This window comes from Rana temporaria, chromosome 7 (assembly GCF_905171775.1).
Source record: "Rana temporaria chromosome 7, aRanTem1.1, whole genome shotgun sequence".
NCBI classification, from domain to species: domain Eukaryota; kingdom Metazoa; phylum Chordata; class Amphibia; order Anura; family Ranidae; genus Rana; species Rana temporaria.
In genome coordinates, this window is record NC_053495.1 from 190,567,820 (window position 1) to 190,588,059 (window position 20,240).

Below are 20,240 nucleotides of genomic sequence, written 5' to 3' on the forward strand. Positions count from 1 at the left end.
TTGCTCTTATTTATATACGCTTGTGATTATCACTTGTCATTCAGCAGTCATATGGGTTCCGCCACACAGGTGGTTCTCTAATTGGCGCTACACTTATTTTTCACGTTTTTTCACAATTATCCTTTTGTTGTGTTGCCTGCCTACAATTTTCGTTTTTTTTAATTTCAGTTTAGCGCAATATATTTACTACATACTCTGTATACCTCACCTGCTCATGACCGCTGTACGCTGCGATGTGTAGCGGAGTGAAGAAGACGGCGTCCTGAACATTGACATAGGCTCCATGTTGCAGTAAAATGTCCACAGCCTGAGCAAAGAAAAGACATGTGACAAAGACACGATGACAGAGAGACAATGACATGAACACATCGGCAGTCAGGCTTGGTGTGGGATGGACAATGGATGGATTGGGCTGATAGGAGTTGATTTAAAGGAAATGTGTTGTCCCTGGGCAAAACCAAATGATCAGAAGCATTTCCCCGTTGATCGCTGCGTGAAATGCGCCAAGAACAGGCGGAGAAACAAAGAAAAAGTGTAATTTAATGCTGACCTACTATTTACACCCTCAGCTATAAAAAATGGAGATACAATTTGTGTTCTTTACTGTGTCTTAAAACAGCACGAAAGTTCAATAATTGCCTTTTAATTCTGCTGCCCAAGGCTGAAGTCAGCCGCCATCTTTCAGTTTTATGCTGCTAGATGAGGCCCTCTTCATGAATGGAAGACGTAGGCATTACAGTGTATGTGAGCCTGAAGGCAAGATGTACGAACAGATCATTGGGCCCCATAACAAAATATTGATGGGGCAACCTGACAACCTCCCTACTGTCATTGATCTTGGCATAAAGCATGTCTCAATCAAAGACAAGTAGCAGTAGAGCTGCCGGCATATTTCGTAGATTAGCATATTCCTCGCGCCCCGGGAAGAGGACAAAAGCTGTCAGGGAAGAGGGCGGCATCAGTGCAGAGAATTCACTTTTAACATTAAAGTGATAATAAACTCTGGAGGGTAGATTCGGAAAGAAGTTACACTGGCGTATCTATTGATACGCCGCGTAACTTCTAGGATGCTCGGCGTATCTTTTTTCTGTATTCAGAAAACAAGATACGCCGGAATTTGGCTAAGATCCGACTGGCGTAAGCCTCTTACGCCGTCGTATCTTAGTTGCATATTTACGCTGGCCGCTAGGTGGCGCTTCCGTCGATTTACGTGCAAATTAGGTCGATACGCCGATTCAGAAACGTACGTCCGCCCGGGGGAATTTTTTTACGTCGTTTACGTTCGGCTTTTTCCGGCGTAAAGTTACCCCTGCTATATGAGGCGTATCCTATGTTAAGTATGGACGTCGGGCCAGCGTCAAATTTTCCGTCGATTACGTCGTTTGCGTAAGTCGTTCGCGAACAGGGCTGTGCGTAATTTACGTTCACGTCGAAAGCATTGGCTTTTTGCGGGTTAATTTGGAGCATGCGCACTGGGTTACGTTCACGGACGGCGCATGCGCCGTTAGTCAAAAACGTCAATTACGTGGGGTCAGCCTTCATTACCATACAACACGCCCACTACTTGGATAATTTGAATTCCGCGGGCTTACCCCAGACCACATACGCTACGCCGCCTTAACTTAGGGCGCAGGTTCTTTGTGAGTACAGAACCTGCCTCACTAAGTTACGTCGGCGTAGAGTATCTGAGATATGCTACGCCCGCACAAAGTTACGGCGGGCTATCTGAATCTAGCCCTGGATTTTTATTTTTATCTACATGTAAGCTTATTATAATACTTACCTGTAGGTTATGTGAATATCTCCTATACAGTGACGGATGGTTGTATACAGTATCTCAAAAATGTGAGTACACCCCTCACATTTTTTAAAACATTTTATTATATCTTTTCATGTGACAACACTAAAGAAATGACACTTTGCAGTGAAAATGTCCAAATTGGGCCCAAAGTGTCAATATTTTGTGTGGCCACAATTATTTTCCAGCACTGCCTTAACCTTCTTGGGCATGGAGCTCACCAGAGCTTCACAGGTTGCCACTGGAGTCCTTTAGCACTCCTCCATGACGACATCACAGAGCTGGTGGACGTTAGAGAATTTGCACTCCTCCACCGTTTCCGTTTCAGTTTCCGCGGATAAATGCTCTTGTGTGTACTAGGCCTTAGACCCCGTACACACGGTCGGTTTGGTCCGATGAGAATGAACCAAAGTTCATTTTCATCGGACCAAACCGACCGTGTGTATAGGCTATCGGTCTGTTTTCCTTCGGTCCAAAATTTTAAAACATGCTTCAAAACCGAACCGATGGCCCGCTGCCTGATCGGACCAAACCGATGGTTAGTACAGAAAAGCATCGGTTCAAAACCGATGCCCGCTGCCCCCGTCGGACCATTCTCATCGGTTTTGTCCGACCGTGTGTACGGGGCCTTAGTGTTACAAGGTCTCAAGTGTGAATGGGGAGCAGGTGTGTTAATTTTGGTGTTATCGCTCTCACTCTCTCATACTGGTCACTGGAAGTTCAACATGGCACCTCATGGCAAAGAACTCTCTGAAGATCTGAAAAAAAGTATTGTTGCTCTACATAAAGATGGCCTAGGCTTTAAGAAGATTGCCAAGACCCTTAAACTGAGCTGCAGCATGGTAGCCAAGACGATACAGCAGTTTAATAGGACAGGTTCCACTCAGAACAGGCCTCGCCATGGTTGACCAAAGAAGTTGAATGCAAGCGATCAGCGTCATATCCAGAGGTTGTCTTTGGAAAATAGACGTATGAGTGCTGCCAGCATTGCTGCATAGTTGAAGGGGTGGGTGGTCAGCCTGTCAGTGCTCAGACCATACGCAGCACACTGCATCAAATTGGTCTGCATGGCTGTCGTGACGTCCCAGCAGGAAGCCTATTCTAAAGACAAGCAGACTAAGGACATGGATTAATGGAACCATGTCCTGTGGTCTTGGTGAGAACTTATTTGGTTCAGATGGTGTCAGACGTGTGTGGTGGCAACCAGGTGAGGAGTACAAAGACAAATGTGTCTTGCCTACAGTCAAGCATGGTGGTGGGAGTGTCATGGTCTGGGGCTGCATGAGTGCTGCCGGCACTGGGGAGCTACAGATCATTGAGGGAACCATGAATGCCAACATGTACTGTGACATACTGAAGCAGAGCATGATCCCCTCCCTTTGGAGACTGGGTTGCAGGGCAGTATTCCAACATGATAACGGCCCCAAACACAACTCCAAGACAACCACTGCCTTACTAAAGAAGCTGAGGGTAAAGGTGATGAATTGAACACAGTGATCCACATTACAATGTAATGAATATTGATATGTGTGCCTGGTTGATAATTATATACAAGATTTGAATATACAATACATTTATGTACCTATTGAGGTTTCGCAGTTGGCTTTGAAGATGAAGAAACTGGTTGCCTGCAAACTCTATTTAAAGCTGATTGCCATTCGTTATTACCAAGTTCGATCAACTATAGGGCCTTCTAATGATATACTGAGAGATAAGATATTCACTACAAAATACAGTATGTTATTATCCCCCAGGGGGTCTGTTTATGATTTGGTTTTCTACCAGTAATGAGTGGTTTTAATGCAGAGTTTTAATAATAAAGTGATTTTGTTACTTGCACATCTGGGCCGGGCTCTAGGTGGTTGGTAAAGTTTTTTCTTTTATATTAAGAAAATAAATATTTTTATATTATATTTTATTTATATATAAAGATGGTTATAAAGAGGAGTAATATATATATATATATATATATATATATATATATATATATATATATATATATATATATATATATATATACACTATACTTCCAAAAGTATTGGGACACCTGCCTTTACACGCACATGAACTTTAATGACATCCTAGCCTTAGTCCATAGGGATATATTTATATATATATATATATATACCGCATATACTCGGGTATAGGCCGAGTTTTTCAGCACATTTTTTTGTGCTGAAAATGCGCCCCTCAGCTTATACTTGAGTCACCTTTTTGTGCCTGATCTCCCGGACTTTGGGAACCCGGTACTGGCTGGTCGTAGATCCCCTGGACCCCAAACTTGGCACACATCTAGCCCTACTCCTCCTCTACAAGTGTGCATCGTTTGTTGTCCAGAGGACCTACGGCCGGGAAGCACCGATTTTTCAAATTCGGGCACCCCTTCCATAGATTCCCATGTTAAACAGTAATGTCTCTGGTAACTCTAGGGACCCAGTAACTTGGCACACATGTAGCCCCAGTTCTGTTCTACAAGTGTGCAAAGTTTGCTGTCTGGGGGACCTACAGCCGGGGAGAAACGATTTTTCAAAGCCGGGCACCCCTTCTATATACTCCCATGTTAAACGTAAGTCTAGTCATGGGCACAGTGAGGCATGGGCACAGTGAGGCATGGGCACAGTGAGGCATGGACACAGTGAGGCATGGGCACAGTGAGGCACGGGCACGGTGAGGCATGGACACAGTGAGGCACAGTGAGGTATGGGCACAGTGAGGCATGGGCACAGTGAGGCATGGGCACAGTGAGGCATGCACATGGACACAGTGAGGCACAGTGAGGCATGCAGATGGACACCCTAGGCTTATACTCGAGTCAATAAGTTTTCAGATTTTTTTGTGGTAAAATTATGTGCCTCGGCTTATATTCAGGTTGACTTATACTTGAGTATATACGGTATATCTATCAAAATCTATTGTACGCATATATCATATGTATATGTGTATTTTTGGAGTTGTGTGTGTATATATATATATATATATATATATATATATATATATATAAACATACATATACAACCTCAAAAATACACACACACGCATATACAGGGTGGGCCATTTATATGGATTTATATGGATAAAACAAAAGTTGGATTCAAAATGTCCGACTTCAAAATGGCCGCCATGGTCACCACCCATCTTGAAAAGTTTCCCCCCTTACATATACTAATGTGCCACAAACAGGAAGTTAATATCACCAACCATTCCCATTTTATTAAGGTGTATCCATATAAATGGCACACCCGGGTGGATCCATATAAATGGCCCACCCTGTACATATGATATATACATACAATTAATTTTGTATTATTATTATTATTTAAACAAGCAGGAAAATCTAAAGAATATCTAATGCCCAGTACACACGATCCAATTATCGGACAAATGATTGTCCGCAAACAAACCACCTGGCCCTCAGAAAACAGACAATCTGACTCACACAGTCGGGTGGCGATGCAGAGCAAAGAGATGATGGGGGCCATCTTCCAAATCTCCTTGTACATCCTCCCCGCTCCTGGTACCAGCCAATACAATTGCTTCTCCTCTCGGCCAATCCCGCTCCTCCCGCTTCTTGATTGGCCGGGAGGAGAAGCAGGAAGACAATAGCGAATATTAATTCACTATTGTCACACAACTGGGTGGGCTCAGGGCACAGTCCTCTGCGCCCTGGGCCCACCCTTTTTTAAGCCAATTAGAGCCTCAGGCTCTAATCATGTGCTTAAAAAAAAAAAAAAAAACATTGGAATCCATGCATCCAGTACCCTGGATTATGGGCCGGGCTCATGGATTAAGGTATGGAGCCGCCACCCCACTGTTTCCTCTCTCCTGCCCCTGCTGTGCTCTCTTCCAGACAACCCTCACCCCTCCCCCCACTCTACTGGCTTCCTTTCTCTCCTCTCCCGCCAGCTGCTGCAGGGGATCTGTCCGGATGGAGAGTGGGAAAGTGTGTAATTTACCGGCCCCTTCCTTGTCTTTTTTTTTATTTTTCATTCATAACAGAGGTATTGTAAACTGTGTTTCCTATGCCTCAGTTTATGAATGGATGGGAAGCTCTGTACAGAGCTATTATTTCTGTCCATTCTGTGCAGCTGAGGCTGCAGAGATGGAGATTGAGGGCTGGGTCCTCAATCTCCTTTCTTTGTTTCAAAGGTGAAACATCAGAGATCTGTTTAGACCCCTGATATTCCACCAAAGCCCCCAACAAAGGTCCTAAAAACATAATAAAAAAATCAAATAAAATAAATGAAAAAATGCAAAAAAATTATAAAAAAATAATTTTTTAACTAAAATTCGCTATATATAACTAAAACACACCAAGAAACTTGTAGTTGTCATTATTTGTAATTTGATAAAAAAAAAAAAAAAAATGGGCTGCTTAGTCTAAAATGTCCAGGCCTATTTTTTATCCGGGCCTGATTGCCAATCCCGCCAATGTTCCCCACACACTGCGCCTATGTTCTGCAAACTGGATTGGATGATGGGTGCTATGGGTGCTAGCTGGATAAATGTTTGCAGTTTCACGTTTAATTGTTTTAATATTTTTTTCTACGGTTTTATTAAATCTTAGGGCCAGATTCACAGAGCAAGTACGCCGGTGTATCTAATGATACGCCGGTGTACTTTCAAATTTCCCGCATCGTATCTTTAGTTTGAATCCTCAAACCAAGATACGATGGCATCTGGGTAAGATCCGACAGGCGTACGGCTTCGTACGCCTTCGGATCTTAGATGCAATACTTTGGCACCCGCTGGGTGGAGTTTGCGTTGTTTTCCGCGTCGGGTATGCAAATATAGCGATTTACGATGATCCACGAACGTACGCGCGGCCGTCGCATTTTCTAACGTCATCTGTAGTCTGGTCTGGTATTTTGCGGCGTATAGATAGACTTGCCATGTTAAGTATGGCCGTCGTTCCCGCGTCAAAATTTTAATTTTTTTTTTTTTGCGTAAGTCGTCCGTGAATAGGGATGGACGTAACTCACGTCTAAGTTAAAAAAAATGACGTTGTTGCGACATCATTTCGCGCAAAGCACGGCGGGAAATTTCTGGACGACGCATGCGCAGTTCATTCGGCGCGGGGACGCGCTTAATTTAAATGAAACCCGCCCCCTGATCGCCGATTTGAATTAGGCCGCCAGAGATACGCTACGCCGCTGTAACTTACGGCGCAAATTCGTTGAGGATTCGAACCAGCCCAAAGTAAGTTACAGCGGCGTAGCGTATCTCACATACGCTGCGCCAATCTAAATCTCTGTGGATCTGGCCCTTAAAGTTTTATCTTTTTTTTTTGGGGGGGGGGGTGTCTAGGGCACAAAATAGCTCATAGCAGGTCGATTTTAGGGACTGCTTAAATGTATGTATTGATCACATAGCAGCATTAATGTGTAAATAGATATCTGCCTGAAGTTTATCTTTAATACTGTTTCCAACTGAAATTGAAAACTTTATTAAACATTTAAAGCATCAGTGATCCCCTTAGTTGCTGTGTAATGCCAAGCTCTGACTTGCTTTGCTTTTCTACTGCAGGCGGCTTACTAGAGTTCTGTTTCGCCAGATAAGCTTGCGGAATTCCCAAAGCACCACCGTCAGAACGGCGCTGAAACAGATGCAGTAAATTATCACAGAGGAAAACATTATCACTTTTAATTCCGTGATCTAGCATTTGCTTTCTTTTCCCCGGTGATTTAATTCTTTAGCTAGAGAGATAGTGAGTTAATCCACGTTTAAAGGTGTATTTCGCATGGCGTTGTGTTGCTTTACGTTTATTATAGAAATTCACGTTTAACCACTTTACCACCGGGCCAATTTTGGCACTTCTCTCCTTCATGTAAAAATCACAATTTTTTTGCTAGAAAATTATTCAGAACCCCCAAACATTATATATATTTTTTTTAGCAGACACCCTAGGGAATAAAATGGCGGTCATTGCAACTTTTTTTTCTCGCATATTTTCTCGGTATTTGCGCAATCATTTTCAAACGCCTTTTTTTGGGAAAAAAAACGGTTTCATGAATAAAAAAAATAACAACAATACAGTAAAGTAAGCCCAATTTTTTTGTATAATGTGAAATATGATGTTACGCGGAGTAAATAGATACCTAACATGTCACGCTTTAAAATTGCACACACTCATGGAATGGCGCCAAACTTCGGTACTTAAAAATCTCCATAGATGACGCTTTAACATTTTTTACAGGTTACTATTTTCGAGTTACAGAGGAGGTCTAGTGCTAGAATTGTTGCACACGCTCTAACGCACGCAACGATACCTCACATGTGGGGTTTGAACGGCGTTTACATATGTGGGCGGGACCTGCATGCGTGTTCGCTTCTGTGCGCGAGATAACAGGGACAGGGGCGTTTTTAGTTTTTTTTACTTAATTTTTTTTATTTTTACACTTTTTTTTTATCACTTTTATTTCTATTACAAGGAATGTAAACATCCCTTGTAATAGGAATCAGTGTGACAGGTCCTCTTTATGGAGAGATGCGGGGTCAATAAGACCCCACATCTCTCCTCCAGGCTTACAAGCATGAAATCGGTGAACAAAAAAATCACAGATCACATGCAGACAGCCACGATTGCGGCTTTTTTTACTTCTGGGTACCGGGCGTGACGTCATAACGTCGCGCCCGGGCCTCCGACGGTCATAGAGATGACTGGTGACCATCTGGTCACCAGTCATCTCTATGCTTTCCAGCAGCGCCGACCGATTCACTCTCCGGGCCCCCGATGGCACGGGAGAGCCCGGAGAAGCACCGGATGGCGGCAGGAGGGGGGAACATCCCCTCCTGCTGCCTATAAGAACGATCAAGCAGCGGGATCGCTGCTTTGATCGTTCTTATGGTGCAGAGAATCGGCGGCTGAAGACGGCGATATCTGAATGATGCCTGTAGCTGCACCCATCATTCAGATATCCCCGCACAAAGCTGAGGACGTCCTCGGTCGTCAAGAGGTTAAAGGATAACTTTACTTAGAAAACACGTTAGTTTATTTAATATATCCAGGATCCAAAGTAATATTGCAATATTTAAGAAATAAAAGAAACAAAATAAAGAATATTTTAAAATATACAGTGAAACCTCGGATTGCGACTAACGCAGTATACGAGTGTTTGGCAATATGAGCTATTTTTATTTTATTTTTTTAATCCTGACTCGTTTGAGAGCGTTGTCTCGCAAGACGAGTAGCATTCAAGCCACTGGGGTGTGCAGTACCGCATTTGGCCAGAGGTTCGGGGGGATCCGGTGAGTCTCGGAGATGCTCTGAGACACTTGGAAACACTCCGTTCCCGAGTGTCTTCGAGCATCTCTGAGCGCCCCTGCACCTCTGGCCAAATGCAGTACTGCATACATCAGCAGTGACTGTGGAACCAATTATCTGAGTTTCCATTGATTCCTATGGGGAAGCTCGCTTTGATATACGAGTGCTTTGGATTACAAACATGCTTCTGGAATGTATTATGCTCGTAATCCGAGGTACTACTGTATCTCACAAAAGTCAGTACACCCCTCACATTTTTGTAAATATTTTATTATATCTCTTCATGTGACAACACTGAAGAAATGACACTTGACTTTGCTACAATGTTGTGTAGTGAGTGTACAGCTTGTATAACAGTGTACATTTGCTGTCCCCTCAAAATAACTCAACACACAGCCAATAATGTCTAAACTGCTGACAACAAAAGTGAGTACACCCCCAAGTAAAACATTTTAACCACTTGGTAACCGCCCTATAGCTGAAATACGGCTACAAGGCGGTTCCCTAACTCTAGGAGGGCGTCAATATACGTCCTCCCAGAGAGTCAGAATTGCGCGCCCGAGCGGGCGCGCACACGCGATCACCGGCGCTCGCTGGGTCCACGGGACCCGCAGCAACACGGATCGCGGTAAGGAGCCAATGGAAGCGGCTCCTTACCACGTGATCGCGCCGTCCAATGACGGCGCGATCACTTGTAAACAAACCGGCGTCATGTAATGACGCCGGTTCCTCCCTCTCCTCTCTGTACCGTTCGGTACAGTGTGAGAGGAGAGGGAGGGGGGGGGGATCGGGCGGCAGCAGCAGCCGCCGCACTGTGGGCTGGATCTGTGACAATTGCAGTCACAGATCCAGCCATCCCTGCGCAATAGTCTGCAAAATAAAAAAAATGATAAGCGCTAAAGTAAAGTAAAGTGCAATACTCTGCAATACCCCCCATACTCTGCAATACCCCCCCATACTCTGCAATACCCCCCCATACTCTGCAATACCCCCCCCATACTCTGCAATACCCCCCCCATACTCTGCAATACCCCCCCCCCATACTCTGCAATACCCCCCCCCATACTCTGCAATACCCCCCCATACTCTGCAATACCCCCCCCCCATACTCTGCAATACCCCCCCATACTCTGCAATACCCCCCCATACTCTGCAATACCCCCCCCCCCATACTCTGCAATACCCCCCCATACTCTGCAATACCCCCCCCCATACTCTGCAATACCCCCCCCCCCATACTCTGCAATACCCCCCCATACTCTGCAATACCACCCCCCCCATACTCTGCAATACCACCCCATACTCTGCAATACCACCCCATACTCTGCAATACCACCCCATACTCTGCAATACCCCCCCATACTCTGCAATACCCCCCCATACTCTGCAATACCACCCCCCCCCCCCATACTCTGCAATACCACCCCATACTCTGCAATACCACCCCATACTCTGCAATACCCCCCCATACTCTGCAATACCCCCCATACTCTGCAATACCCCCCCAATACTCCGCAATACCCTCAATACTCCAATACCTTGCAATACGTCGCCTATGGGGATTTTTAAGTAGCAACGTTTGGCGCAATTTCACGAGCGTGTGCAATTTTGAAGGGTGACATGTTGGGTATCTATTTACTCGGCGTAACTTCATCTTTCATATTATGCAAAAACATTGGGCTAACTTTACTGTTTTTTTTTTTTAAGCACAAAAAACAGTTTTTTTTTAAAAAACACGCGTTCAAAAAATTGCTGCGAAAATACCGTGCAAGATAAAAAGTTGCAACAACCGCCATTGTATTCTCTAGGGTATTTGAAAAAAAACCATATATAATGTTTTGGGGTTCTATGTAATTTTTTAGCAAATAAATGATGATTTTTACATGTAGGAGAGAAATGTCAAAATTGGCCTGGGTGCTCCAGAACGCCTGATGGTGCTCCCTGCACGTTGGGCCTCTGTATGTGGCCACGCTGTGTAAAAGTCTCACACATGTGGTATCGCCATACTCGGGAGGAATAGCAGAATGTGTTTTGGGGTGTAATTTGTAGTATGCATATGATGTGTGTGAGAAATAACCTGCTAATATGACAGAAACTAGAATTTTTTTTTTATTTTTACAGAATTTTAAGTCTTTTTTCTTTTATAGCGCAAAAAATAAAAACCGCAGAGGTGATCAAATACCACCAAAAGAAAGCTCTATTTGTGTGAAAAAAAGGACAAAAATTTCAGATGGGTACAATGTTGTATGACTGAGTAATTGTCATTCAAATTGTGAGAGCACCGAAAGCTGAAAAATGGTCTGGTGATTAAGGGGGTTTTCGTGCCCAGTGGTCAAGTGGTTAAACTGGGCCCAAAGTATCAATATTTTGTGTGGCCACCATTATTTTCCAGCACTGCCTTAACCCTCCTGGGCATGGAGGTCACCAGAGCTTCACAGGTTGCCACTGGAGTCTCTTCCACTCCTCCATGATGACATCACAGAGCTGGTGGATGTTGGAGACCTTGCGCTCCTCCACCTTCTATTTGAGGATGCCCCACAGATCCTCAATAGGGTTTAGGTCTGGAGAATGACAGGAGCGCAGGCGCTCTAACAAAAGCCGTGCTAATCTTGGCAATGCCGTGTTTGACGGCTCCCGCTCCCTTGCGCGGAGTGACGTCATCGCCGCTCCGGCCAATCACAGTGCCAGAGCGGCGATACCAAGAAGTAACCTCCGGGAGCGATGGGTGCGGCCGGAGGACGGATTTGTGCGCTTCGGTCTAAGGAAAGTAATGCATAATGAGCTAGTATGCTAGTCATACTAGCTCATTATGGCTTTGCCTTGCAGTTTTTTTTTCAAGGGTTTACTTCCTTTTTAATCTGCCACATTGTGTAAAAAGGCTGTTTGATCCTGTCTTCTCTAATCCTCTCCTTCTCCTTCTTCCACTGTATCCAATCCATCTCCTGACAGTACAGAGCCTTGGGGGCACTTTGTAGAGTTTTTTTTTTTCTTGGGAGGGTACATGGGATCAGCACAGGGCCAATCAGCACTGTCCAGACAGAGGGTCAGGGGTTCTGCAGCCTCCTAGGACAGTCAGAGGAGCATGGTTAAAGCTTGAAGGAGGAGTTTTCAGACACTGGTAGAAGTCACAAGACTGCTATATACTGCTGATGAGAAAGGGTGTTTAGCATTTACTAAAACAATTGCATTTCCATCTGCGTTCTATGGGAGACCAGATATAGTAAATGCAGGGTCCTGTGATTATTAACACTTTAAAGCGGTGGTTCCCCCTTAAAAACAACTTTTTTTTATTCCACTGCCCCCCCCCCCACATTACAATCGAATTAAGGCTCTTATTATTTTTTTCCTGCTGTACATACCTTAGTACAGCATATTCACCCATGCATCCGGGTTGCGAGTCCCGCGGGAGTGGGCGTTCCTCACATGCTGTTGATTGACGTTTTGCCCAAAAACGAGCTCTCCCCTGTCGCGTAAGCCGCGTCACGGTTGGCAAAAGGAGCCGAACGGCGAGTCGGCGCTATACTGCGCATGCGCATCGCCGTTCGGCTCCTTTCGCCAATCGTGACGCGGCTTACGCGACGGGGGGAGAGCTCGTTTTTGGCCAAAACGTCAATCAACAGCATGTGAGAAACGCCCACTCCCGCGGGACTCGCAACCCGGATGCACGGGTGAATATGCTGTACTAAGGTATGTACAGCAGGAAAAAAATAATAAGAGCCTTAATTCGATTGTAATGTGGGGGGGCAGTGGAATAAAAAAAAGTTGTTTTTAAGGGGGAACCACCGCTTTAATTCCTGCTGCAGCCGGAGGTTCAGCTTGGCCGGACACCCATCTAGTTTGGCCATTCGCAGAACTTCCCAAAAAGCAAAATTCAGTTCAAACATATGTCTGGACCAGGCCTCTTACATATCTTGTGCACTAGCTTGGACACATGCACATTCCTGTATGTTTATTATAATATGGGGGGTGATCCGCAGTTCATTGTGAGAGGTAATGTATGTCACTCGAAGCAAGGGGACGGAAAGGACTTTTTATTTAGACAGGTTTTTATCTGGAAGTCTGTTCATTTTCACTGAACAATAAAAGAGGATTGCTCAGAGCTGGATTAACTCTGTGTGGCAAGACTGGGCACAGATGATAGGAAATCTTATTCTCTACATTGTGACATCAAAAAAAAAAAATTGGGGTTTACATCCACTTTCATGTTATACACGAGGAAGGATCTTTTCATCTGAAATTGTTGCAGTTTTTCTACAAGCTTTGCATTTTGGATACTATTAAAAACATGAATATACACACTTTTGGCCAGATTCACGTAAAGCGGCGTATGTTTAAGCGGGCGTAGCGCATCTCATATGCGCTACGCCGACGTAACATAGAGAGGCAAGTACAGTATTCACAAAGCACTTGCTCCCTAAGTTACGGCGGCGTAGCGTAAATGGGCCGGCGTAAGCCAGCGTAATTCAAAGTAGGCTGGTAGTGGGCGTGTTGTATTGAAATGAATCGTGACCCCATGTGAATGCATGGCCGAACGAACGGCGCATGCGCGCATGCTCAGAATCACGTCACAAATACTCCCTACGATACGACGTCTTAATGCGTACAACGTGAAACCTCACTTACGCCCAGCCCCATTCACGTACAACTTACGTAAAGGACGTAAAATCCGACGGCACTTCCGACGTCCATACCCTAAACGACTTAGACCAGCTTTTTGGTGGTTTAACTTTACGCCGGAAAAACGCCTTACGTAAACGACGTAGATTACAGCGACGGGCGCAAGTACGTTCGTGAATCGGCGTATCTAGCTCATTTACATATTCAACGCGTAAATCAACGGAAGTGCCCCTTGCGGCCATCGTAAATATGCACTCAAGATACGACGGCTTAGGAGACTTACGTCGGTCGTATCTTGGCAAAATTCAGGCGTATCTCATTTTAAGAATGAGCGCATACTGTAGATACGACGGCGCACATTCGGACTTACGACGGCGTATCTACTGATACGTCGGCGTAAGTCTCTCTGAATCTGGCTATATACAGGGAGTGCAGAATTATTAGGCAAGTTGTATTTTTGAGGATTAATTTTATTATTGAACAACAACCATGTTCTCAATGAACCCAAAAAACTAATTAATATCAAAGCTGAATATTTTTGGAAGTAGTTTTTAGTTTGTTTTTAGTTTTAGCTATTTTAGGGGGATATCTGTGTGTGCAGGTGACTATTACTGTGCATAATTATTAGGCAACTTAAAAAAAAAAAAATATATACCCATTTCAATTATTTATTTTTACCAGTGAAACCAATATAACATCTCAACATTCACAAATATACATTTCTGACATTCAAAAACAAAACAAAAACAAATCAGTGACCAATATAGCCACCTTTCTTTGCAAGGACACTCAAAAGCCTGCCATCCATGGATTCTGTCAGTGTTTTGATCTGTTCACCATCAACATTGCGTGCAGCAGCAACCACAGCCTCCCAGACACTGTTCAGAGAGGTGTACTGTTTTCCCTCCTTGTAAATCTCACATTTGATGATGGACCACAGGTTCTCAATGGGGTTCAGATCAGGTGAACAAGGAGGCCATGTCATTAGTTTTTCTTCTTTTATACCCTTTCTTGCCAGCCACGCTGTGGAGTACTTGGACGCGTGTGATGGAGCATTGTCCTGCATGAAAATCATGTTTTTCTTGAAGGATGCAGACTTCTTCCTGTACCACTGCTTGAAGAAGGTGTCTTCCAGAAACTGGCAGTAGGACTGGGAGTTGAGCTTGACTCCATCCTCAACCCGAAAAGGCCCCACAAGCTCATCTTTGATGATACCAGCCCAAACCAGTACTCCACCTCCACCTTGCTGGCGTCTGAGTCGGACTGGAGCTCTCTGCCCTTTACCAATCCAGCCACGGGCCCATCCATCTGGCCCATCAAGACTCACTCTCATTTCATCAGTCCATAAAACCTTAGAAAAATCAGTCTTGAGATATTTCTTGGCCCAGTCTTGACGTTTCAGCTTGTGTGTCTTGTTCAGTGGTGGTCGTCTTTCAGCCTTTCTTACCTTGGCCATGTCTCTGAGTATTGCACACCTTGTGCTTTTGGGCACTCCAGTGATGTTGCAGCTCTGAAATATGGCCAAACTGGTGGCAAGTGGCATCTTGGCAGCTGCACGCTTGACTTTTCTCAGTTCATGGGCAGTTATTTTGCGCCTTGGTTTTTCCACACGCTTCTTGCGACCCTGTTGACTATTTTGAATGAAACGCTTGATTGTTCGATGATCACGCTTCAGAAGCTTTGAAATTTTAAGAGTGCTGCATCCCTCTGCAAGATATCTCACTATTTTTGACTTTTCTGAGCCTGTCAAGTCCTTCTTTTGACCCATTTTGCCAAAGGAAAGGAAGTTGACTAATAATTATGCACACCTGATATAGGGTGTTGATGTCATTAGACCACACCCCTCCTCATTACAGAGATGCACATCAGCTAATATGCTTAATTGGTAGTAGGCTTTCGAGCCTATACAGCTTGGAGTAAGACAACATGCATTAAGAGGATGATGTGGTCAAAATACTCATTTGCCTAATAATTCTGCACTCCCTGTATACATAGAGAGCGCCAGACTATTGTTATACCCAGCTTCCTTGTTTTAACTCGCTTTTTTCCCAGTAACTATCCAGTTCTAGTTTCTTTTTTTCGTAACAATCGAAACAAAACAAGAAAAAAAAATTACCTTGATGAGGAGTCCTTGAGGAATTGATGTTTAAATGTTGTGCCAATCAAATGGAAGCGACACAACTAAAATGCTGAAATATATTGAAGTGTAGTGAAGCTTTTTAGAGGAGAATGGAAAAAGCAATGACCTCCACATTTGCTTTTAAATAGAAGTCTATATCAATTTCTATGGGTGGCAAAACATAGCGGGCCCGGGTCAGGCTGCGGCTCCTGTTTATTTCCGTGTGATTTAATACAACCGCCTGAAATTCGGTATATCTCGGAGAAGCAGGTTGCATACTGACAAATTAGATGCCTCTTATTCTTTTTCTTTATGGCGAAGTGTGTGACCCCCTCACCCAAATTCTAGACTCTCCAAAACGTGATATTGCTTTTAAGGAAGGGCGCCTACATTCAGTATTGTTGGGCATCAATTAACACTCCAACATACAGCTGAAGTGTGAAAATCGTGTTCGTCAACAATCGCAATGGCTTATGGCTTTAGCTCAAAATAGTTCAAAGCTGAAAGTGATTGTCTTACATTTTATTATTTTAAATAACAAACAGGTTTATACTTGTACAATAAGGGGCAGATCCACGTACAGCGGCGCATTTATGCGCCGGGCGTAGCGTATCTAAGATACACTACGCCGCCGTAACTTACTTTTTGGCAGCGCCAATGAATACAGTATATATCTTTTGTGGCCCTGGGGGCCACAAACAATATACAGTATATATCCAAATCCCCAGGGGGGCCATATTAAATCAACAGGGGGGCCGCATTTGGCCCCCGGGCCTGTTTTTGGACATGCCTGCCTTAAGGGAATGGAGGCTGCTTTAGGTGAAAAACACAGAAGGTAGCTATAGTGCCTGACCACCTGCATTAGGGGTAAGCCGGACGCCACCTGAGAACACCCCCTTTTTTCTTTGAGCAAAATTTCTTTGGAATGTTAAGAACACTAAAACACAAACACGTGTGGACTAGTGAACGTCTAACAATTTTCCGTTTATCTGAATAGTAATATATTTTATTGTTAATGCATAATATTGGCAAGTGCTGTCTTCTCTCTTAAAGTGGAGTTCCACCCATAAATATAACATTACATCAGTAGTTTTAAAAAAATGTCATTAGTCCTTTACTAAATTTTTTTTTTTTTTTAGATGCCTTCAAAGTGTTGTTGCTAGGCAGAATAGTTAATCTTCCCACTTCCTGCACCTAGGTGCTTAATGCTTCCTAACCTACACCGCACAGACTCCTGGGAATGTAGTGGGTGTAACTTTCCAGGAGTCTGTGCACTCCCCAGTCTCAAAGAATCATGTGACTTGGACAGTACAGGTGCTGAAACCTGATCTTACACTGCTTGTGCAGCACTGAGCATGTGCGAGATCTGCAAGGCTGAAATCCAGGAAGTCATACAGTCTGGCTTCATGATGCCCACACTTAAGATGGCCCCAGTCAATTTCTATTTTATAAAGTGTCTAAATGCTGTAACAACCTAACAAAACGGACCTTAGTTTACAGACTAACTTTACTAGAATACATTAAGCTTGTGTATTACAGGGGTATTTATATTTAAAAAGTGAAATTGTGGCCGGAACTCCGCTTTAACTAAGGAATATTTGTTATAAGATCAGCCATTCTGTCTTCACTTTCCACATGCTTTTTTCACGTCATTGACACAGAAATCATTGGCACTAGAAACAGCCAGGCAATTAACATGGAAGAGGTCAACAACGGCAGCCAGCATGTCTCTTTCAAGACCACAGGATAAAAACCTTACTTTCCTTGTAGCTCTATCCTGCACACAGTTGCTATATTCGCTGAATGCCTAACAGAGCCTTGATTTTTGATCCACCTGTCATCTTTAGTCTATCATAGATTTGTATCCTGCTGATATTGCTCCCACGTCTGCCTGGTAAGGATTGGGTACCCCTCCGTCCCTTTCTTCACGGTCTGCCCTGGCCATCGAGTAACTCTGAGGCCGAGTACTCACGAGCAAACATGTCCGTTCGAAATGTCCGACGGGCTGTTTCCGGCGTACAAGGCTGTTTTTTCATTTGGCCCGCTGGCTTGTACACACCAGCGGACGATATTTCCCTGCGGACCTGAACGCGTGCACGTAATCCACGTTTGACGTCACTATAAAGGGAAAGGCCAAAGTCAATGGCGACGCCCTCTGTTCCGCTTTTGCTAGTTACGGCTTTGCTCGTGTTAGTGAAGGTTTGGTTAGAGCTGATTCGCGCTTCTCGGTCTCCAGGCTTTAGCAGGTAGTATTTTCTCGTTCAGTGCGTGTGCTTGTGGGTACGTAGTTGGCATTCGGGTACAGGCGTGCAGTTCGTTCTGCTTAGCAGATTCGTACTGTGCGTTCGTATCTGTGTGTCGTGCGTTCTTTGCAGGTACCGCTGGATTTGATTGTGCTTTCTGTTGGAGTGTGTTCTTGACTGACCAGCCGGCCGGTTTGAAGCCATGATGGAGCAGCAGCGTCAATTTTCGCGAGTTGGTGCTGTTTATGGGATGGCTGCTGGATATGTTCATTATTCCAGTACTTTGGCCAGAAACAGGGGGCGGAGGCGTTTCTGGACCAAGAATTGGTTGCGCCAGCGTGACCAGTTCTCACATATGCCTCTGCTTAGGGAACTCCAGGAGAATAATCCTAATGACTATAGGAATTTTCTCCGCATGACGGACCCCGTATTCAACAGTCTGCTGGAACTTCTGTCCCCCTATATCACGAGGCAGGACACTGTGATGCGCCAAGCCATCACGGCCGAGCAGAGGCTTATTGCCACGTTGCGGTACCTGGCGACTGGGAGGAGCCTGCAGGACCTCAAGTTCTCGACAGGCATCTCTCCGCAGGCGCTTGGGGTCATCATACCGGACACGTGTGCTGCCATCATTAAAGTTATGCACGAGGAGTATATGAAGGTAAGTTTCCTCATTTAAACCTCACAATGTGTCTTTAATAATGTGGTAAACTAACTTTTTATTTTATTTCCCAGATATGCTGTGTGTTTAACTAACGTTCCCTTTTCTCACTATGCATGTTGATATCAGCTTTTACATGTTATTTTTATTTTGGCCTACCTGCATATTTTGATCTTACCCAATATTAACCTGTCCAGCATGCTATCTTCGGGCCAACCCCCACCATGCCACTTTTTTTTTTTTTTTTTTGTTTTCTAAAAACAGTTTAAACACCCCCCACCCCCCCTTCAAAGTGTTTTTGTCCCCATCAGAGGGCTGTGGAGTCTCTTATTAATTAAGTGGGCCTATATATTTGTGCCCCCAAATTCTCCCTTCATAATTTGCAAATGCTATTTTAAAAATGTAAAGTTGCACAAGGATGCTTGTATGATTATGTTTGCAATGTTTATGTGCCAAAGTACTAAATCTCTTTTTTTGTTTGTCCCCACAGCTACCCTCCACACCACAGGAATGGCAGTCTGTGGCTTCCCAATTTGCCGAGCGGTGGGATTTTCCTAACTGCGGTGGAGCAATAGATGGGAAACACGTCCGCATTGTGCCCCCACCCCACTCGGGGTCCTACTATTATAATTACAAGGGTTATCATAGTATCGTGTTGATGGCGGTGGTGTCGGCACAGTATGAGTTTCTATATGTGGACGTGGGGAAGAACGGCCGGATGTCAGATGGGGGAGTGTTCGCACGGACTGATTTCTATGATCGTCTCCAAACTGGTGGTCTGGCATTGCCACCAGATGAAGATAATGTGGAAGGACTTCCGTTTGTGTTCCTAGCGGACGAGGCTTTCGGGCTTGGACCTCACCTAATGCGGCCTTTTCCCCAGAGGACCCTCACCTCAGAGAGGAGTGTGTTCAATTTTCGGTTGTCCAGGGCTCGGAGGGTAGTCGAGAATGCCTTTGGGATCCTCAGCAACCGGTTCCGCCTGTTCCTGACATCGATACATTTGGCGGAATATAAATTGAACACCGTTATATTTGCCTGCTGCATTTTGCACAATTTTCTACGCAGGCATTCCCAGACGTACCTAGCCTCCATGGGCTCTGAGGCAGGACTACCCTCAGAGAACATTCCTGGCCTGGACACTGGTCGCGCTGGCTTGGCCCCCCAATCTGCTCGTGAGGTACGCGACAAATATGTTGAGTACTTCATGGGTCGGGGGGCCATTGCTATGCCAGATCATATTTCTTTCTAATTCGGCCCCCAAAGAAAGGAATATTCTCACAACTAATAAATAATTAGACCATTGGACTTTATACAGTTGTTTGTCATTACTGCTTTTTCTCTATTTTTCTGTCTTCCAGGTTATCTCCAAAAATAGTGCACTTCTAGTGCCAGATTTACTTACTCAGATGTATTAACTAACCACATTTGCACATTATTCACTCATCTACAAACTGGGTATTCAGTCTAGAAATAAGAAGCCACTCATTTTTCTGCTTTTGATGTCTCATTATTTTTTTTTTATTTTAGTCATTTTTTAA

At 44.4% G+C, this 20,240-nt stretch overlaps 1 protein-coding gene across 1 annotated transcript in view; it reads right to left on the minus strand.

Moving 5' to 3' along the window:
- The window catches only part of TNNI3K (TNNI3 interacting kinase), a 313,510-nt gene that overhangs the window by 245,107 nt on the left and 48,163 nt on the right, over positions 1-20,240 (minus strand). Inside the window, exon 6 of the mRNA XM_040360696.1 lies at positions 209-307. Coding sequence (XP_040216630.1) covers positions 209-307 — 99 coding nt within the window. The remainder of the gene's footprint in view (positions 1-208; positions 308-20,240) is intronic.